General features: G+C 51.1%; 3 protein-coding genes across 7 annotated transcripts in view; all 3 read left to right on the plus strand.

Moving 5' to 3' along the window:
* The window catches only part of SAR1A (secretion associated Ras related GTPase 1A), a 537387-nt gene that overhangs the window by 356369 nt on the left and 158670 nt on the right, over positions 1–22348 (plus strand). The window lies entirely within an intron of this gene.
* The window catches only part of PPA1 (inorganic pyrophosphatase 1), a 478362-nt gene that overhangs the window by 347432 nt on the left and 108582 nt on the right, over positions 1–22348 (plus strand). The window lies entirely within an intron of this gene.
* Positions 1–22348, plus strand: part of LRRC20 (leucine rich repeat containing 20) — an 88106-nt gene that overhangs the window by 46063 nt on the left and 19695 nt on the right. For 4 of the 5 annotated variants that reach the window (XM_050803680.1, XM_050803682.1, XM_050803679.1 and 1 more), the window contains one exon: positions 12684–12851. The exons of the other annotated variant lie outside the window; for it this stretch is intronic. In XM_050803680.1, coding sequence (XP_050659637.1) covers positions 12684–12851 — 168 coding nt within the window. The remainder of the gene's footprint in view (positions 1–12683; positions 12852–22348) is intronic. 5 annotated transcript variants of the gene reach the window in all.

The raw sequence follows: 22348 nt of genomic DNA on the forward strand, positions 1-22348 counted from the left end.
ATGTTACTTAGTGGACAAAAGAGAAAAGAAAAGGGGGGCCCAGAAATGTGCTGGGAGAGCCGGGCGGACGTGGAAGGTCTGTGAGTTTGGTGGGGGATGCTGAGGTTTTGGTTGTAGCCTAGGATCGGGCAGATCTACTCTGTCAGAAACACATTTTCTTTTTCTTTTTTCTTTTTTTTTAAGATGGAGTCTCGCTCTGTCGCCCAGGCTGGAGTGCAGTAGCACTATCTCTGCTCACTGCCACCTCTACCTCCCAGGTTCAACTGATTCTCCTGCCTCAGCCTCCCGAGTAGCTGGGATTACAGGCACCTGCCACCATGCCTGGCTAATTTTTGTATTTTTAGTAGAGACAGGGTTTAACCATGTTGGCCAGGCTGGTCTCAAACTCTTGGCCTCAGATGATCCACCCATCTTGTCCTCCCAAAGTGTTGGGATAATAGGCCTGAGCCACAGCACCCGGCCAGAAGCACATTTTCTGGTGCCTTCGGTGCAGCCCAGCACTGGAATAGTGGGGTCTGGGAGAGTCTATCTCCCCTGAGTTATGCACAAGGGGCAGACCCCAATTGCAGATGATCAAGAATCCCTACCTGATATCAAGGCAGTGACTAGGTGTGGCCTTCTGCTCAGTTTTTGCCGTCAGTCCTCAAGGGCGCCGCACCCCTGGAGCTACCTGGATGACCTCAGTGAAGCAAAGGCCAAACTGTTTGTGACCCCTGCATGGCTGCTTCTGGGCAGTGGGTCAGCCCTTCCTAGCAGTGTTAAGGAACCCAAGCGTCATGGGCTTCGGCATCCTTAATAGAATCCCAGAAACAGGATCACTGAGGTCAGAGGGCATTTTAAGGCTCTGCGACATATAGCGGAAGAACCATGCAGCAGAGACCAACCAACCTACAGAGCTAGAAAAAATAAGTTAAATTCCCTGTGAAGGGGAGTTGGGGCAGCCTGGAGATGTATTACTGCTGCACCAGCAGGAGAGCATCGCTTCCATCCTGTATCTTAACCACCCCTAGAAACCAGCAGACCTCAACAGCCCCCTTACACCCCTGGCCCAGAACTCTGTACAGTGTGTTGGCGGAGGAGGGCCCACTGGAACACCAGGACAGTGTGGCTCTGAGCCTCTGGTACCTCTGTCCTCCAGAGCTCAAGCTAACACTTCTTGCAACCCTGTACGGCAGAAGACTTTGCAGTTTCCCTTCACTTCCCTCTTCCAGGCTCTCCGTGCAGCTCTCCTTTGCTCTTAGCTCTGCGATTCAAATGTTTCCATACCTGCCTCTGCCCTTCTTACCCATTCCCGAGCACCTCTCTAGTTGCTGTTTGTGTCTCTGCCACACCTCCAGAGCTCTAAGGCTTCATTTGAAAAGCATATCCTATTTACTTACTTATTTTTGATTAGACAGTAGATGCACACAATGTGATATTTTGAAGATTGAAAGGATAGGAGGGAAAAATAAGGCTGCTCTTCTACTCCTGTCCCCAGACATCTAAGTCCATGTCCAGAGACAACCACCATTACCAGTACTAGAGATATTCCATGCCTATATAAATATAAATATACTTCATAATAGTAGCATTTATAATATACCACGGGTAGGTACTGTTGTAAGCAAACAGAGCATAAGTAACAAGTAACTTGCCCAACGTCACACAGCAAGAAAAAAGAGCTACCTTAGTCTTTTTTCTTTTTTGAAACAGGTCTCCCTCTGTCACCCAGGCTGGAGTGCAGTGGTGCAATCTCGGCTCTCTACAACCTCTGCCTCCTGGGCTCAAGTGATCTCACGTTAGCCTCCTGACTAGCTGGGACTATGGCACACCATCACACCCAGCTAATCTTTTGTATTATTTGTGGAGACAGGGTCTTGCCATGTTGCCCAGGCTAGTCTTGAACTCCTAGACTCAAGTGATCTGTGTCTCAGCCTCCCAAAGTGTTGGGATTACAGGCGTGAGCCACCGCACCTGGCCTGCCTTAGTCTTTTCACAGAGGCAAAATGTTTAGTACTTCATTTTAGTCTGTTCCAGACCTAGTTAAAAGTGCTTTTTCTCCCCTTCCCCTTGTTCACCCCTGAGGAGTGAGTGTGGCATCTGGAAATGCCCTCTGACCCCTGTGGGCAGCAGCTGTCTCTGTGTGAAGCCTCCTCAGCACTGAGCATGGGCCGTTGGAAGGACACTGCCTACCTGACCATCTGACTCTGCCCTGCGGGGGAGTCCGTGCAGTCAGGGACTGTGACTGCTCATTGACGCAGGTTCAGAGCTGAGTTGCTGATTGAGCTCTGGTGAGCAGGTATTTTTGGAGCTGGCACATTCCTTCGAGCATGGGTTGTATAATTACTGCAGGCCAGCTTTGTCTGTCCCTTAATGGAATCGGCAAGCTTCTCTCTCAGCTGGGGTTAATCTAAGGCCTCTGAGTCAGCCTTGGCAATTGTCCAAGATAAGGATGGTACAGGAAGTAATAAGAGGAACTTGGGGAAGAAGAGGTCCATTTAACAGACACCGGAAACCACAGTTCAGTAGGTGTAATCAATAAGGAAATGTCATGATGGGGGCTGCTCTCAGGCTGGGTAGAACCTTGGGAGTGGAATGGAGTGGGGTCTTTTTCCAGAGCCCCGGTCCATCCTGGGAGCCCTGGTTGTTCCACTCTGAACCCTGGCCTGAGTGCAGGAAGAATCTTTGGAACCCCTAATGCAGTCATCTGGGACCAGAAGATCTCAGCCCTCTCTGTCCAGAAGAGGAGGCAGTGACACCTTGGGCAGATGGCCGGGGTGCTGTGACTCCAGAGGGGAGAAGCGAAGCCAGACGTGGCTGTGGCTGTGTTAGGCTGGAAGCTCAGCACACTGGCTGATCCCGCGGCTGGGGCTTTGGCCACACTTTTGTTCTTCCTCTGAACTGGAAAAAATAGAGAAAACCTTAAGCGGCCGGTTTGGGGCCGTATAAGAGATAAAAAGAAAGCTAAGGCATCAGCAGCCTTGCTGGCCCAAGTTGGCCTTTGTGGGCCTCAGTTTCCCTATCTGAGAAATGGGGAAACATCTACTCCACAGTGATTTTGTGAGGTTGGAGATAATGCATATAAAGCACCCTGTGTAGGGTTTGGTGCATGCAAAATTCTTGATGAATGATGCTTCTGATACGGTGATGGTGAAGACACTGGGGGCCTTAGTTGTCGACAAGAGAGGTCTCTGGTCAAGTAGTCAGGACAATGGTCCAGTCATAGGAATCTGTCTCTCCACAAGGAATTTCAGTGAGAAAAGAACTGGAGAGATCCCCAAGTCCATGTCTTCACGGATGGGGACCCTGAGGCTCAGAAGGGAGAAGTGGCTTTTCTGACCTACCTCCAGGAAGATGCAGGGCGAGACCTCAGTTCAGGGTCCCCGGGTCCCCGGGTCCCCGGTCAGGCTCTTTGCCATGGAAGCAGGTAGTGTGGTCACCTGCTTCTCAGCTAATGCTGAGAGGCTGTTTTTAACTGATTGTGTATATATACCCCACCTTACTGCACAGAGGATTTTTAGAGCTCATGATACAGGCAGCTCATGATACAGGCAGTGGACACCACGGTGGGAACAGAAGCAACTCAGAGACCCTGCTGGGCCATGGCTTCTGAGAAGTGAAGCTGTATGGCTGGGGAGAACTTGCTGTTTTGCCAGCCCCACCCCCCACATCAGGAAGCATGCCCCATTCTGTCCAATTCAAGGCCTTTTTCTGGAATGCTTCCTTTCCATGGAGCTCAGATTGGCTACCTGGAGATTTACTCTAACAATTTGGGTGGAATTTGGCACATATGCTGACATTCATAAAGCCCTAGGGGTTGGGCAAGAGGGTGACTGACAGGGGTGGGACATCCATCCCCAGAAATCTGCTCTCTTTGCCCTCCCTTGGGGAGGGGGCCTAGAAGCAGCTCCATGGTTTTGTTCCCACTCAAAACCTCCCAGGTTTATTATAAACAACTTTATTCTTATCAATCTGGCAACTTAGAAGAAATGGACCACGTTATTGAAAACCACAAACCACGAAAACTCAGCCAAGATGAAATAGACAACCAGAATAGACCTATGACTATCAAATAAGTGGAATTCATAAATAAAAAGATCCCAAAGAAGAAATCTCCAAGCCCAGATGATTGCATTGGGGAATTCTATCAAACTTTTAAAATGAGAATTCACATCAATTTTACACAGCCTCTTCCAGAAAACAGAAGAGAAGGGCATACTTCCCAATCCATGCTAGGAAACTGATATTATTCTGATATCAAATGCAGACAAAGACAGTACCAAAAATGCGAAAGTAAAAGAAAATACAGACCAATATCTCCCATGAACATAGATGGAAAGATTCTCAGCAAAATATTACCAGTCAAATTCAGCAATGTATAAAAAGAGCATATGACATGTGTTAGCGGGATTTATCAATTATTCCAGGTGTGCAAGGCTGGGTCCAACTTTAGAAATCAGTGTAATATATCATATGAAAAGGCTAGGCTGGGTGAGGTGGCTCACGCCTGTAATCCTAACACTTTGGGAGGCTGAGGTCGGTGGATTGCCTGAGCTCAGGAGTTCAAGACCAGCCTGGGCAACATGGGGAAATCCCATCTCTACTAAAATACAAAAAATTAGCTGGGTGTAGTGGCGGCATGCACCTATAATACCAGCTACTCGGGAGGCTGAGACAGGAGAATCGCTTGAACTTGGAAGGCAGAAGCTGCAGTGAGCCGAGATCGCGCCACTGCATTCCAGTCTGGGGGACAGAGCTGGACTCCATCTCAAAAAAAAAAAAAAAATGTTTAAGAAGAAGAATCAGACAATCATATCATTTGACAAAGAACAAGCATTTGACAAACTTCAACTCTCATTACACAAAGAATACAGGGAAACTACCTCAACTTGGTAAAGAGCATCTTCAAAAATCCTACAGCTAACATCAGACCTAATGATGAAAGGCTTTCCCGCAAGCTGGGAACAAGGCAAGGATGTCCACTCTCATCCTCAAAGTTCTAACCATTGCAATAAAACGACAACAAGAAGAAGATAGTTCTTCTGTGGGCTTTTTGCAGAACTGGTTTTTTTTTTTTACTCTGACCTCAAATGCCTTTCCAGCAATCTGAAATAACCTTCTTTTCTTGTTTACTATTTCTCCCTGCACTCATCTGTAAGCTTGTTAAGGTTGGGATCTAGTCCGTCTCATTAGCCATGATTTCCCGCTGTCTAGCAGAGCCTGCCCTGTGGTAGGTGCTGAGTAATATTTGTTGAGTAAGTGGAGGCTGTTTTGGCATCATTGGCTCTGACTGGCTTCCTGCAATCCATGTGTCACAGCTGCACTGACCCTCTCTTATTTTCCCTTTTGATTCCTGCTTTCATGTTGGCTTTCAGTTTTGTTTCTGCAAAGGTTCCATAATCCAGGAACCAAGTGTCATGTGTCTTGTATCTCTAATAGAGTCTCACTCTCACTCTGTTGCCCAGGCTGGAATGCAGTGGTGTGATCTTGGCTCACTGCAACCTCCACCTCCCGGATTCAAGCGATTCTCCTGCCGCAGCTCCTGAGTAGCTAGGATTACAGCTGTGTACCACCATGCCTGGCTGATTTTTGTATATTTAGTAGAGACAGAGTTTCGCCATATTGTGCAGGCTGGTCTTGAATTCCTGGCCCCAAGTGATCCACCCACCTTGGCCTCCCAAAATGCTGGGATTACAGGAATGAGCCACTGCACCTGGCCTTGTTGAGTGTATTTAATTTTCAAAGATTACCCTTTTCTGGCCGGGCACGGTGGCTCGTGCCTGTAATCCCAGCACTTTGGAAGGTTGAGGCGGGTGTATCACCTGTGGTCAGGAGTTCGAGACCAGCCTGGCCAACATAGCAAAACCCTGTCTCTACTAAAAATACAAATATTAGCCGGGTGTGGTGGCGGGTGCCTATAATCCCAGCTTCTTGGGAGGCTGAGGCAAGAGAATTGCTTGAACCCGGGGAGCAGAGGTTGCAGTGAGCTAAGATTGTACCACTTCACTCCAGCTGGGTGAAAGAACAAAACTCCAGCTCAAAAAAAACCTCCAAAAAACAAAGATTACCCTTTTTACATTCAGTTACAAGGCTAAGCATATAGTAGGTGCTTAGTAAATATGTGACTTGTGTGGTTCATCCTGCCTTTCACATCCCTCTCAGCTCGTCATCACAGCCTATGATAAATGGGTAGGAAAGACCTTCTCATGAGGTCACCTGGAAAGAGGATGGGCCCAAGGACACCTGATGAGTTAGAACATAACCAGGTCCTTCCTGGTTCCCCTCTTGTGATTCTCTGGCCACTGAATAAGCAAGGATTTGCTGGTTATGTATTCTGAGAACAGGTATTGAAGGGATTAGGGGTGCAAAACTGGATGAAGTGATGTGCCACGGTGGCCTGCTTCTCTTGGGGGAAGGGACAGATGCAGAGCCCATGAGACAGGACAGTGATTGATGAGATGAGGAGTCAGGCTCTGGACACGGCTGACTGGGGTTCAAATCCTGATTTGGGGGTTGGGAGAGGAAAGTCACATACCTTGTGGAGAAGTTGGGGTTTCTGTGATCTTGGACAAGTTATTTCACCTCTTTGTAAATTGATGGTAATGGGTTATGGAAAAATCACAATGACGATTACATGTAAATCCCTAGAACAAGAGCCTCAAATGTAGTAGTGCTCTATTAGTGTAGTAATAGGTGTTAGCTATCATTATTACTTTTTTTTTTTTTTGAGACAGAGTCTCGTTTTGTAGCCCAGGCTGGAGTGCAGTGGTGCGATCTCAGCTACTGCAACCTCTGCCTCCTGGGATTCTTATGCCTTGGATTCTCATGCCTCGGATTATCATGCCTCAGCCTCTCAAGAAGCTGGGATTGCAGGCTTCTTGCCATGCCACCACGCCTGGCTAATTTTTGTAGTTTTAGTAGAGACAAGGTTTCACCATGTTGACCAGGCTGGTCTCGAACTCCTGACTTCAAACGATCCGTCTGCCTCAGCCTCCCAAACTGCTGGGATTACAGTCGTGAGCCACCGTGCCCGCCTGAGATCTTTACTCAATCCACCCATTTAAATGCTGATCTCCTCCAGAAAAACCTCACAGACACATCCAGAAATCATGCCCAGCTATCTGGGCATCCCTTAGCCTAGTCAAGTTGACACAGAAAATTAACCATTACAGCCCCCACATCAGCTTCCACGGCCACATCGACCGTGACCCCCAACACTGCACACAGGGGCCAGCTCCCAGCAGGCTCTTGGAAATGTCTCCAGGGGTAGATGCTTACTTTTCTCAGCCACTGTGGGGATATAATTAGACTCATGCCTGAATTGGTTTGATAAAAGGCCATTTAAAAAAATTCTGAATATGTCAAAAAACTGGGGATAACAAAATCAAGCAAGGAGAGATTCTCCTCCCCTCCCTCTGGCAGTTATCCTGGTGGCCCTGCAGAGCTGTGTGTGGGGTCTGGCCCTATAGCGTGAGAGCCTGGGCCAGCAGCTTCTGAGATTCCCCCCAAGTGAATATGCTGTGTGTCTGTGACACTGGCTGTGTTTATCAGCTTCCTGATGCTTGGTGTTCCAAACCCCTGTTCCCAAATGCCTCAGGGCCCCGCGGGAGATTTTTGTTTGTTTGTTTGTTTTTACCCCGGAAACGGAGTCTCACTCTGTCGCCCAGGGTGGAGTGCAGTGGCGCGATCTTGGCTCACGGCAACCTCCACTTCCTGGGTTCAAGCAATTCTCCTGCCTCAGCCTCCCGAGTAACTGGGATTACAGGAGCACGCTGCCGCGCCCGGCTAATTCACCGGGGCTTTTTGAAGCAACAGAGGGTATTCTTGTTGCTTCAGGCAAAGAGCATTTTCTTCTTTCCTCAGTCTAAGCATGGGCAGTTAGCCATGCAGCTCTAGGACATAAGTAACTCAGTACTAACCAGATTTCTGGGTTGCTCTGGGTGCCCTGCGTGGTTTGCCGTTATCTATCAGTCTGTCTCCGTCCATCCATCCTCATGTCTATCTCAATACGTACGTGGAATTTACTGTGTGCCTAGCACTGTTCAGTCTTTTTCATGTATTAATTCATCGAAACTTTACAACAACCCTGCAGAGAAAGAGGATCTAGTACTGTTATCATTTCACAGATGAAGAAATGGAGGCAAAGATAAACAGCTTGCCCAAGGTCACACAGTCAGGCAGAATCCTGGGACACCTTGCCCCACAGCATGTGTTTGTAACCCCCACACCCACTGTACAGCCTCCCACCACAAGCCTCAGGGGGAGAGGTTCAGGGCGGCCCCACTCCCCACTCTGCATGGGGCCATACCCCACTTCTGAGCACTGGCTCATGTCCTGGGTGTCTGTGTAGGCCAGCGGATCTTCTGGTGGGGTGCAGAATGCAGCATGTCCCAGGGAGGGAGGGGTGAGGGCTAGGTGAGCTGTTGGGGAGCCTTCCTGTAGGTGGTGTAGGCATGCTGGGATTCCAGAAATGAAAATGAAACAAACCTGGGCACAGCTGGCACCATCAAGGACTTTGGCCACCTCCCTGTCTGCAACCTGGAAGCAAAGCTGTGTCCTCAAAAATGCCCTATGAGCACCCACTGATGCCCCACAGAGGCCAGGCTGCTCCCTCTGTGGCCCATACAGGCCTTACTGACACACAGGCTGTGAACTGCGGATTTGAAGGTGCTGTTGGCAGCCAGACCATGGAGCATGACAGCCTGTTCCTAGGAAATGAGGGCTTAGAGAAATGCGTTAAACAAGAACCAACTAGCCAGAGAAAGTGGACCGTGTTCTCAGCTAAGAAGAAATGTGTGTTCCAGCGAAGTGACTTCGGAGCAACTCCATGGGGCAGCTGCCCCCAGCCTGCAATGTGCTCTTCCCGCCAACGCCAGACTGGTATAAATCCACCCAGGGCCCTGATTCCTCATCTGGCAACAGTGTCCAGAGGGAAATGAATAACATTATTTTTGTGGGACGCACTAACAACTATTTTCTTTCCTTTTTTTTTTTTTTTTTTTTTTGAGATGGAGTTTTCTCTTGTTGCCCAGGCTGGAGTGCAATGGCACAATCTCAGCAACTGCAACCTACGCCTCTTGGGTTCAAGGGATTCTCCTGCCTCAGCCTCCCAAATAACTGGGATTACAGGTGTATGCCACCACGCCTGGCTAATTTTTATATTTTCAGTAGAGACAGCGTTTCACCACGTTGGCCAGGCTGAACTCCTGACCTCCAGTCATTCGCCTGCCTCGGCCTCCCAAAGTGCTAGAATTACAGATGTGAGCCACTGCACCCAGCCTATTTTCTTTTTATATAAGTAAAAAAGAACAAATCAATTTTAAGGACAAACAGTGGTGTGTATGGAACAGATATTTGGCAGAACTGGGAGGGTGATATATTCATTCATTCATTCACTCATCACTAATTCATTTATATAATCATCATCATGTACTCATCATTGTTGATCACTCACCATGTACTGGGCAGTGTCATGCACACGTTTCTACAATGCAGGCAAAGCTCACCCTCGTGCAGCCTACCTTCTTATGGGAAGAGGCAGTGAATACACAGGTAAGTCAGCATGTTAGGTGATAACATGCTATGAAGGTAAATACTGCAGAGAGTGGGAATCCAATGGGAGGGGATCTTACTTTAGATAGAGTAACATTTGAGCAAAGACACACATAAAGTCAGGTAGCAAGCCTCACAAATATGTGGGTAAAGAGCATTTTATTTTTATTACTTATTTACTTTTGAGACAGGGACTCGCTCTGTTGCCCAGGATGGAGTGCAGAGGCACCATCATGGCTCACACTGCAGCCTCCACCTCCTGGGCTCACGTGATCCTCCCACCTCAGCCTCCTGAGTAGCTGGGACTACAACCACACACCACCATGCCTGGCTAATTTTTTTGTATTTTTTATAGAGACAGGGTTTTCCTATGCTGGTCTTGAGCTGCTGGCCTCAAGTCATCCTCCTGCCTTGAGCTCCCAAAGTGTGGGATTACAGGCATAAGCCACTCTGCCCAGCCCCCAACACTGTGACCTAATGGTGATCTGGATAGCAGCGTTCTGTGATTTAAGGTGTGGCTATTCAAGAACCTGGCTGCCAGGGGAGGCCTGGGTTTGCATGAAGCGAGCACTGGACCTGTTGATGGAACCTTGGGTTCTGACGTCCCTGAAGATGGAAAAATGGGAGGCAGTCCAGGCCTCCTGCACTGTCTATTTGCCTCCTGAGGGGAGAAGAGTCATTGTTCAGCCCGTATTTGCTGAGTGACACAAGGTGTCTGCAAGAGGCTGGATGTAGGGACGAAGATGAATCAGATGTAGTTCCTGTCTCCCCAGAGCCCCAGTGTGCTGGAGCAAGGCACTTGCAGCGGGGCTGGTAGTCAGGCGCGCGTGCATGCGTGTCTGTGTGTGTGTGTGTGTGTGTGTGTGTGTGTGTATGCAGCGCACTGGGAAGGGCGCAGGGGGTCAGCTTTCACTGTAGGGATACCTGGGAGGGGCTGTGGGGAGCTCAGAGCAGCTGCGTTGTGGGGCTATGGAAGAGCAGGCGTGGACACTGAGCGGGGCAGGGCCAGCTGCAAAACTGGTGGGGCACAGAGATAAATGACTCCAGAAATCAGGGGTCATTTTTCTAAAAGTTACATAGGAAGCTTTTCCCTTTCTTTTGCAGTCTCTCTCAGTGTGTCATGGTGCCTTTCATTTACTATTTCATGTCGTTCTAAGTAAGGAAAGATCAAAATTTAGCATGAATTTTACCATTTATCTTTATGTTGTGGAATGCCAGTTTTAAGTGCGATTATGAGAGCATTAAAATCGTGTAGAATCATGAAATTATATAATTCATATTTTGTGGCTTATTTTCTCCGGAGGTGCCTGGAGTAGGCCAGAAGGACAAACTCAAACCAGACTCAGGAAGGTTGGAAGGCGGAAGGGAGGAAGGACAGACTCAGAGGGCCCGGGGCCCCTGTCCACAATGCAGGGCACCCACGCAGCCACCCTCAGGCCTGACAGCTGCTAGGTTTCTGCTCTTACCAGATGCTGGACTGACTGCCTTCCGCCCTGGCCTGGGGTGATCTGAAGAAGCTGAGCCAGGTTTTCCCTTCCTAAGTGTCCACCACCCTCAGCCATGGCAGGCAGGCAACTCCAAGGCTCTTTAAACCTGTGCGTCAGGACCTGCCCAGTACCTAGCTCAGGGGTGGGTAAGAGGCTCACTCCTGCTAAGCCCCAGGGGCCCTGAGTGAGGGTGAGGGAGAGCTGCTGCCTACGTGCTCCACACTGAGACACATGGAACGCACGCCTGACTGTGACCCTCCCTGCTGAGGTGGAGGGCTGCAGTGTCATTGCAGAGCGGGGATGGGGAGGCGGAGGCCAGGCGGGAGAGCCGGCAGCCATCCTGGGGAGGCAGTAGGAGGTTGGATCATGTGCGAGCTCAGACTCCATGACCCAGCTCCACTGACAAAATACAGGTTGAAGGATAAAATTATTAAGACTTTCAAGATGGCCATACAGGGCATTCCACCCCAAGTGTGGGGCCCTTCTGATCGTGAGACCTCGTGTGAATATACTGGCCCCATGCCCACAAAGCCAGCCCTGGGAGAAGAACTGGGGGACATTCTTCAGGTTACTCAGCATTTCTGGGCCTCAGTTTCCCTCGGGTCAGACAGGGTGGGGAGAGACTCACTGTAAGGCCACACCTGGACGGGGACTGGGCAGCCCCTAGGACCTCAGCTCTGCCTCTCCCTGTCATGCTGCTTCACCTGTGTTCACAGATTAATCTTCTCACAGCCCTAGAGATAGGCATTGTGATGTTAGCTCCTTTCTACAGGTGAGACGATGTCCTTTCTGTGGGGATTAAATAACGTCCTAAGGAAGAACAGTGAAAGCAGGGGCATGGCAGGTGTGTACCCAAGCATGGGGACCCCAGGTCCTCCTCCCGTCAGCCCTGGGCTGTGCTCCTCTGCCACCTACCGCCCTTGCTTCCTGCCCCCCAGCTCTCCTCCCTGCACAGGGCCCTGTGGGCACCCGGCTTCTGTCACTAAATCGCAGCATCTCAGCTTCAGCCCACACTATATCTGGCCCCATCTCTTGGCACTGCCTCAGCGGGGTTCCCAGCAGAGGGACTCCCCCGACCCAGCTACCTTCCGACGCAGGTCCCTGCATGTGTCGCTAGCCAACTTTCAGAGCGGCTGCTCTCAGAGCAGGAACCCACCCACATTGGGTCAGCTGTGGTTGGCCAGGGGAGAAGGGGCACATGACACTGAAAGAATGTGGCTGCCCCTGGTGGCCCCTTGAGCAGGGAGGGCCATGGAGAGTGGTGTCCCCTAAATGGAGTATGGGGAGCCCCGAGGGGGAGAGGCTGCCCATCCTGACCTGCCCCATCAGGGCCTGGAGCTGAAGCTTTGTCTGAGGGAGGAGCCAGTACCTCCTGACCCCTCGCTGAGGCCCAGGCTTCTGCTGGGAGAGCCTTCCATTCTAAAGCCAGCAGCAGGCGACCTCAGCTGGAGTGACAGGTGACAGGCCCCGGGCAGTGGTAGGAGGGTGACCCTCCTCTAGTGCAAATAAACATGGAATCAGTCCTGTGCGGGGCTCCCTCTGTGGCCTAGGGCTTCCTCTATGCCTTCCTGGCCCCGGCAGGGTGAGAGCCACAGCAGGCAGTCACTGTGGTCTCGGGGTGTCCCCCTCCTCATCCTGTTCTCTCTCCTTCCCTGCACATGGCAGAGCTCCGCCTGGAGGGGAACTTCCTACACCGCCTCCCCAGCGAAGTCAGTGCCCTGCAGCACCTCAAGGCCATTGACCTGTCCCGGAACCAGTTCCAGGACTTCCCTGAGCAGCTCACCGCCCTGCCGGCGCTAGAGACCATCAACCTGGAGGAGAACGAGATCGTAGGTGAGTGGGCCTGGCCCACCTGGCCCTGGGCTGCTGCACGAGGCGCTCACAGGGCACAGGGCTCTGGAGTTGACCTTCACAGGCGGGAGGAGAAGCTTGGGCCTTCTGTCTGAGATGCCTAAGCAAAGGACATGGGGCCTGGGAAGGTACACATTTTGAGGCCCTGTCACCTGCTGGGTGCTGGGTGGGACACTGGCATTCCCTGGCAGGTAGATGGCCTTGGCTTTCACCACAGTGTAGCTGTGAACTAGCCAGGCCACTGTGGACCACAAGCTCTCCCTCTCCAGATCTCACCTGCCAGCCTAGGCTGTCTCAGACCCTTCGGCTCTGGCCCGCTGTGTGCTTTTTCCTCCCTGAGTCCCCTGGCTTCACAGAGACCTCTTCATAGGGGTGAGCAGGGCCCACTAGACAGCCATGTTCAGCACAGCCTCTCTATGCCTTCCAGAACAAACACACTGCTCCCTGTCAGCCCAGCCCGCCAGGGCCCTCACCACCAGGGAACCAGGGGTCTGATAGGTGCCTTCTGCAAACAGCAAACCCCAGGAAGGTTGGTTCTGCTGAGGTCAGGAAGCTGTCCCTCCTTCCTCTTGCAGCAATTATGTGTCTTCTGTCTCATTAGGACCTCAGAGAGCCGCGCCTCAACTCCAGCTAGTGGTCCAACCTGCCCAGAGAACCTGGGCACTGAGTGGGGTCTCTGTGTGCCCTCCCCTCCGCAGCACCCTCCTTCGGTGGCTTCGCCCCAGTTCATCCTGTCTCACATGGCCTCGCCAGTGATGTTCATCATAACCCCCTTCAGTTATGCTTTCATTTTCTTAAGCCCTTTTATAGCCATTATGCCATTTGATTAAAAGCAACATGAGGCCATTTCTCTGAGAGAGGAGCCAGTACCTCCTGACCCCTCGCTGAGGCCCAGGCTTCTGCTGGGAGAGCCTTCCATTCCAAAGTCAGCAGCAGGCAACCTCAGCTGGAGTGACAGGTGGTAGGCCCTGGGCAGTGGTAGGAGGGTGACCCCTCCTCTAGTGCAAATGAACATGGAATCAGCCCTGTGTGGGGCTCCCTCTGTGGCCTAGGGCTTCCTCTATGCCTTCCTGGCCCAGGCAGGGTGAGAGCTATTCTCCATCAGATGGGTCCTAGTAGTTTCGGCCCATCTGATGGGGAATGGCCTGCCTCATGTGATGGCGAGTGCCCGTCTGTCAGAGGTGCCACAGGCAGGACTCTGACCCTGGCTGGGTGGGAGGTGAGACCAGCTGACCTTTGAGGTTCTGGATGTTTCCTTGGATAGATGAATCAACCGAGGCCCAAACACATCATGAGAGAGCATCGGGTTGTACAGTGACACTGCCGCGGTGCCAGGACAGGAATATGTGATTCCAGAACAGCCCTGTGCCCAGGATGGACTTCTCTTGCCTGGACTCTGGGAAGCCCCTGGGGGTGGGCTCTGGTTCAGTCTTATGCTCCCAAGACCAGAGTCCTCAAGTGTCTTGCCCCTGGATTGGCTCCTGGGTCACTGGGGCCTCTGAGTAGTCTCTAAGCAGAAGGAGCCTGCCCAGAAGTGCCTTGGCCTGTGCAGCTCTCCCTCCTGTGCTGTCCTGCCCACCCAGGGGCTTGCTTTTGAGCCCCTCGCCCCCTGCATTCCTGGCCAGGCCCTTCTTGCCTGGGTCCTTCCTCTCCTGTCTCTGTTCATTGTGACCCCTCCTGATGCCTCCGCTTCCTTCTGCTGCTCATCCAAATGGGGCAGTAACTGAGCGAGACCAGAGCTGGGTGTGCAGTGGGTGGACAGGTGGGTTTCACCAGCACCGGCTTTGGCTTCCCCATATCCTAACTGTGGCCTTGGAAGGCTCACAGCAGCTCTGTGAATCTCAGCGCCCTCTCATCTTTCAGATGAAGCTTATCCCCCACCCCCAAAAGGTGGTTCAAGATAAGAAGGTGGCTTTTCCCCAGGTAGGGGAGCAGGTCAAGTGGGTATCTATGTCGGCTGCAGTCCAAGAAGCGACTTGCACCAAAGTGGGCAGCAAGGATGGCCCAGATCTCCTGGTCCTTACCCTTCTAAAAGGCAGACAATATCTCTTAGCAGGCACAGCCACAGAGCAAAGATCGGCTGTTTTGGCTCCTCTTGCATAGACATATTCTGCTTTTCTGCAGAATGTCAGTAATAATTTCGACATGTGGAAGCATCTTACATCTTACCAAGAATGGTCATGTGCCGTCCCACATCCACAGGGTGATGGTCTCCCTTTGACACAGGTAGAAACTAAAGCTCTAAGCCTTCATGGCCAAGTGCCTATCACACACCTGGTCAGGTAAGAGAGACATCAGTGACTGGGCTGTGTTTCCCAGTCAGTTCAGCCTGGGATAGAGCCTCTGCTGCCCGGCCTCGGCCACGCCTGGGTGATATGGAGAAGCCAGGGGCTGCCCCTGTCCAGGAGGGGCTCCTGGCTTACCTCAAGTGGCCAGCTGCTCCTGAAAGAGCTTGACTGATCCCAGGTCCCTGTCCACTGCAGGAGGCCTTGGTTGTTCTTCCCCTGCCCCCGAGCTGGAGAGAGGGGGCATATGGAGGCAGCCACTGTTTCCTTGCTGGAGTCTCCCTGCTTCTATTTTCTACTTCTCCCTGATCCATCCGAGTGATCTGAGTGGCTTCTCAACTCCCAAACCAGCAGGAGAGCCAGGCCACAGCCTTCATCCCCAGGCTGGAGGGAGGTGAGAATGAAAGAGCCTGCTGGAGGAAGGAGGGGCTGCAGTGACAGCAACGAAGGTAGGGCTGCACGGTCTTCCATTATGGAAATAGTTCTGCACTCTTTGCTACTTGTAGCTGAGCTCCTGCAGCACCTCACTGGGATGATTGTAGAAGCTTAGGATGCCTTCAGAGTGGCTTATTTTTTCCTTCTAGAATGCTTAGAGGGTGGTGGAAAAAATAAAACAAAATTTTTATGAGAAATAAATTTGAGATGCATGAGTTCCCGTTAAAGCTTTAGTAAGTGGGGAACAGGCAGCTCTGAAACAAGCCCCTAAGTGAATCATGACAGCCACTCTAAAGGGACCTCCCCAAAGCGTCCCCAGCCTGGCGCTGGAAAGCCATGGAGGCTCTCAGCATCCAGGCGGCTGCCAGGATCAACTCAGTCATCCTCGTGTTTCCAAATAGAGCTGCCATGTGATCTTCCTCCACCCTCTGAGCCATTCTCAGGGAGAGAAGGGGGGAGGTTGGGATCTCAACAGGGCATGGAGGCTGAGAGGGACAAGGATACTTCTGTCTGCTTTCTGATACCAACCACTGGGAGGTGGTGCCTGACCTTGGTGCTCACTGGTAGCTTAATGCCCTCAGGTTTCCGGTCTGTGTGGCACGTGGATGCCTTTGTTGCCACCTTTAGCACACGGCCCTCTGGTCTATGTGTGTGACCCTTCTCTGCCATCCCCACGTCTGCCAGCATTGGGCATGGTGTGCGGCATACAGCAGGCGCTCAGCTGGGTGGGAGCATTGTGTAGAGCAGGAATTCCAAAGCCTCGAAGCTCCTCTGAAATAAATGAGACAGGATAGGGCAGTTTTTCAAGTTGCATACTATGACCTGCTAGTGAATTGTTAAGTCAAGTCAGTGGGTTGAGACCAGCAATTTTTTAATGCAATAAAATAGAAAATGTCAGAGTACATCATCACATATAAAATGGTAATTACTATGTTGTAACTTTTAATTTCAGTTTTACTATGTGCATGCACAGATCGATCTATCTATCTATCTATCTATCTATCTATCTATCTATCTATCTATCTATCTATCTCTCTATCTCTCTATCTATCTATCTCCTGGGACGTGATGAAAAATGGTATTTCTTACTCTTAGTCATGATGAAAAAATATTGAAAGCTGCTCTTATGAGTTGTCCTGCAGAGATTTGGGGGTCTGTTCTCAGCCAACTCAGCCACCCATCCTCCCCAGCTCATGCCCCAACCACATTATACAGCCTTCCTCCTCTCATCCCTCCCCTTCACCCACCCCACATGGCCCATGCTCTCAGTCTGGAAGTCTTTTCTCGTGTCTTACCATTTTCTCTGCCTGTGGCCAAATCCCCTGGGTCTGAAGGTCTGGGCCCGGTTCAGGTGAAAGGGAAGCAGAGCGGGTCAAGAGGCTTCTCCCTTTCCCAGCTGACTCCCTGGCAGACACACAGCAGCAGGTGTCTCCCGCCCAGATGAGAGGCTTCCGGGGTCCTTGGGGACTGGCCTGCCAGGACACAGTTGTTTACTCTAGGCACTTGCAAGAGGAAGAAAAGGGTTCGTAGCTTAGAATATTTGTTCAGACAAGAGCCATTTATAAGTTTCTGGGATATGAGATGGTTCCTATATTTTTCAAATCAGAAAGTGGTGTATGGAAGTTTTTAAGTATTTATAAATAAGACCACCTGGGAAATGTCATCTCTGGAGAAGGAGAGGCTGCAGAGATGAATGAGATGCAAGTCTCGACCTCAAGTAGCTTACAGGTATTAGTGTCAGCAGACACTAGATAGCTAAATAGCACCTGGTCACAGGCATAGGGGAGGGCAGATGTGCCATGGAGAGCTAGGGAGAGGACTCTCAGTGGGAGGGTAGCTGTCCTTGTGTCCTTGTGGGAGGGTTTCTAAGGAGGTGGAGGCATGTAGTCTGAGTGATGACATGGGGACATGATTGGTGGGGGCAGTCAGCTCGTTCACCCCAGTAGCTGACACACATGACTTGAAGGTGGATGCGGGACAGCGGGGCCTCACCACTTGCTCACCGGCACTTAGTGCTGCTTAGCAATTCAGTCCCGGAACATGTGAGGGTGAAGACAAACATCACATATTTGAGAGAATTCATTTTGCCCAGTAAGAGATATTATTTCAGTTAAGCTGGAATTTAACTTTCCATAACCCTCAGTTCTCTGTTTTGTTTTGTTTTTTCCTATGCACCCACTGCTCCAGAGAATACAAGAGATTAGAGGAAAACGAGTCTTCATTAAGAATTTAAGCTGGGCATGGTGGCTCACACCTGTAATTCCAGCACTTTGGCAGGCCAAGGTGGGAGAATTGCCTGAGCCCAGGAGTTTGAGACCAACCTGGACAACATGGCAAAACCCCATCTCTATAAAAAGTACAAAAATTAGCCGCGTGTGGTAGTGTGAACCTGTGGTTCCAGCTACTCGGGAGGCTGAGGTGGTAGGATCAATTGAGCCTGGGAGGTTGAGGTTGCAGTGAGCTGTGATTGCACCACTGCACTCCAGCCTGGGCCAAAGAGTGAGACAAAAAACTAAAACAAAAAAGAATTGATTAAATAGAGTAACAACACTACAACACTTTTTTTTTTTTTTTTTGAGATGGGGTCTCGCTCTGTCACACAGGCTGGAGTGCAGTGGCATGATCTTGGCTCACTGCAACCTCGACTTCCCAGGCTCAAGTGATCCTCCCACCTCAGCCTCTCAAGTAGCTGGAACCACAGGCGCCCACCACCATGCCCGGCTAATTTTTGTATTTTTGGTAGAGATGGGTTTTTGCCTTGTTGCCCTGGCTGGTCTCAAATTCCTAAGCTCAAGTGATCTGCCTGCCTCGGCCTCCCAAAGTGCTGGGATTACAGGCGCAAGCCACTGCGCCCAGCCAACAGCACTTTTAGGAGGAAAAGTATCTGTGTCATATAGGATGCTTTGGGCTGCATTTACTTAATTCTGTCTTTGTCCTGTTTCACCTCTTACTATCCCAGCCGATATTTCTCAAAGTGTGGTCCCAGGACCAGCAGCAGTAGCATTGCTAGAGAACTGGTTAGAAATGCGCATTCCCTGGCCTCGCCCCAGACCTACATCAGAAACTCCGGGAGGGGGCAGCAGTCTGTTGTAATACCTGCCCCCCAATGCCCCGCTTTCTGATTCACATGCATGCTGAAGCCTGAGGAGCTCTGCCTGGGCTTTCAGTTCTCAAAGTGGCATCCATAGGCCAGCAGCATGGGCATCCCGGAAGCCTGTTAGAAATGCAGAACCTTAGGTTTCACTTCATACCTCCTGAGTCAGAATCTGTACCTGAGCAAGAATCCCTGGTGATTTGTTTGTATAGTAAGTCCTCATTTAATAAGGACTGTGCCAACACCTGGCCTGCTGCCCATCCTATGGACCCACCAACCCTCAGTAGAATGGGGTCAGCAGGAAGTAGGGAATCTTGGCCGAAACAAATGCTTCTGGACCCAAAGCTCTGCCTCCTGCCAGGCCAGACAGTGGCATAGTGGGAGGCTTCAGACCTCCCAGCTTGCCAGGGAGGGTGCCTTGACCTGTCAGTGCCAGCTGCCCTCAGAACTTCCTTTGGGCTCATAAGGCAGATTGAAACATGGTCACAAAAGTCTTGTCAGTGTCCCCTGGGACTGCCTGCCTGTCTTCAGCCTGGATGACACAGAGAGGGAGACGCCTGACTAGGCCTGGGGGCTCACGCCTGTAACCCCAGCACTTTATGAGGCCAAGGCAGGAGGATCGCTTGAGGCCGGGAGTTCAAAACCAGCCTAAGCAACATAATGAGGCCCCCATCTCTACAAAAGCATTTTAAAAACCATTAGTCAGGCATGGTGGTACACACCTGTAGTCCCAACTACTCAGGAGACTGAAGCAAGAGGAGTACTTGAGCCCAGGAGTTCAAGGCTGCAATGAACTATGATTGCAGCACTGTACTCCAGTCTGGGTGACAGAGGGAAACTTTGTCTCAACGACAACAACAACAATTAAAAAAGAAAAAAAGAAAAAAGAAAGGGAGACTCCCATGGTGAAAACAGAAGCAGAGGCAGGGCGCGGTGGCTCATGCCCGTAATCCCAACACTTTAGGAGGCTGAGGCGGGTGGAGTACGAGGTCAGGAGATCGAGACCATCCTGGCTAACACAGTCTCTACTGTGTTAGCCAGAGAAACCCCGTCTCTACTAAAGAATACAAAAAATTAGCGGGGCGTAGTGGCGAGCACCTATAGTCCCAGCTACTCGGAAGGCTGAGGCAGGAGAATGGCATAAACCCGGGAGGCAGAGGTTGCAGTGAACCGAGATTACACCACTGCACTCCAACCTGGGCAACAGAGCAAGACTCCGTCTCAAAAAACAAAACAAAACAAAAACAGAAGCAGAAGCAGAAGCCAGGGCTCCCTCTTACACATCCTTCTGCTTCTCTCCTGATGACTTGTGTCTCCCTGCAGGGTAGAGAGCCTCTGAATCAAACTCCGCTCAATCCTGACCACTCTCCACGTTCAACTGTTGCCTTTCCTCCCTTCCTTATCCTTGGCTTCTCAGAATTTTGTAGTAAGAAAGGCAAAGGTCTGAAGCCCCACACACAACATTAGCATGAGCAGGCCTCCTCCTCTCTGCGAATTCCTCATCTGCAGAGTGGGGAGGACAGTGCCACCCACTGGAATCGGGTCTGGAGGCAGCGTCACTGTGATCACCTCCTGCCTTAGCCCACCACCTGCCACTCAGCCCACCTGGAGTCCTGACCACATGCTGCCTACTCACTCCTTGAAGGCCCTCTAACCCATGGGACCACTTGTTGCATATACTTCTTGCATGCACCCAGGGGCCAGGACAGAGGAACCAGAGGGCACTGTTCAGAGGTATGATGGAGGCTAGCCAATGGTTGCAGGGCCCAGGGCCAGAGGCAGCTGGCCAGGGAAGGTTTGCCATAGTTGGCCTTCTGAAAGATTCTGAGCGTCCAGCCCCTAGCAGAGTTGTGGCACACCCTCCCTGGTCCCCCAGATCCCCCCCACCCCTTCTTCTCCCCATGCACACACCTGGAAGCATGCTGCTCCGTCATTTCAGGTCTCAGTCTTGGGTCCCATTGTGGCTCACAGAGTGGGGACAAATAGTTTCTGCAGAGAGGGTAACTGACAGGAGGAATCCCCCACTTACCACTATAAGGATGATGGAAAGGAGCTTGTGTGGGGAGGCCGCAGGTCTGTGTCTGAGTCCCAGCTTCAACACCATCTGTGTGAGGTCGATTAACTGGAAACAGAGACTGAGTTTCAAATCTGAAAAATAGGAAGATAGTCCTTACCTATATCCTCACAGCCCTCTCCAGAGGATAAGATGAAATTAATGCACACACCGCATTTTATAAAGCATAAAATCCTTCATGGACTTCAAGGGGATTGTTGATCCTCCCCCCGTGTAAGTGTCTGCATATGTAAAGGGGCCCCTCTATGTCCTGGTTTGTAGATCATGATGACTAACCTTCCCATGCCTGATACCTCCTGGTTATAAAGCACCTTCCCCCACTGTGCTTCCCCTAATCTCCCAGACACCTGATCAGGAAGTGCAGGAAACAGAAACCATGTGGGCATTTTAAGTAAAAAGGGATTCATGGGGACTTAGGTTCTTACAAAAGCATGGGAGGCTTTGGCAGTGGCTGCAGGCTGGGCTGCCAACCGTTACTCTCAGAACACTGCTGATGAACCCTCCAGGTGAGTTATTCCCTCCCATAGTCAGGAATGGGAGAGCAGGAGGCCACAGTGGAACTGGTGAGCTCACGTCATTCTGCAGGACTGCCAAGTAGGGATTGGGAGGCCAATGCAGGTGGCCTGGACCCTGGGATGCTAAGACAGAAACTCACACCCTATCCTCTCTGGGGCACTGACTGGCCGACCCTAACTGCAGGGGATCAAGGAAATGTGGGTTTATGTTTCCAGCAAGTTGTTCAATTTCTCAGTATCTCCATTTCCTTCTCTGGATGATACTGGATTAAATGAGTCAGTATATGCAGTGTACTTCGAACCATGCTGACATGCAGTGAGCTCTCTGTATGGTGGTAGTTGCTCTCTAAGAATGTAAGGGGCAGCTCAGATGAGGGCTTGTGGAATGTAATCATGGTCTGTTAGAGTTGGGCAAGACCTCAATGAGTTGGGCAAGATCTCAGAGTGACCCTGGTGTAGCATGGAAAGATTAGAGCCAGTAACTGGCCAGTACAGAATGGCAGGCTGGCTGCAACGGACTGACAGTGCTGGGGTGGCAGGGGATCCTTCCTCCTTCCCTCCCTCCCTGTCTTCCTTACCACATCGGTAAAAGGGATTCGAGATGGCCACTTAGTATCTGGAAGAGGGAGCAATCATGATGCACAGTCTTGAGCCTGACAAGGATTGGACTGGGCAGGGACCCTCTGGGTTGGCACATCTGGGAGGACAAAGTCAAACCTGTGGCACTTCTCTCCTGCCCCTGGATCTGGGGCTCCACGCCCATCTGGAGGGATGTTGATTTGTCCCCTTCCTGGGTATGGAGTTTGGATTGCTCCCTGAGCACAGCCAGCTTCCCAGAGTCTGAGCCTTGCCCCGACCCCTGTGCGCTGAGTGTCACAAGTCCCATGAAAGAATAACTTGCCCTCTGAGGTGGTAGCTTCTTGTCTGCATGCCCAGCAGCTTCATGCCTTCTGCCCTGCACACCCTTGCTTGGTGTATGCAGAGCTCTGAGTTGTACTCACAAGCATCAAGCAGTAGGTGCAGGCATCGATCGTGTTAGCCAGCACTTAGGAGGTGGTCATTAGACAAACAGTGCA

Source organism: Macaca thibetana, chromosome 9 (genome assembly GCF_024542745.1).
Source record: "Macaca thibetana thibetana isolate TM-01 chromosome 9, ASM2454274v1, whole genome shotgun sequence".
Lineage (NCBI taxonomy): Eukaryota > Metazoa > Chordata > Mammalia > Primates > Cercopithecidae > Macaca > Macaca thibetana.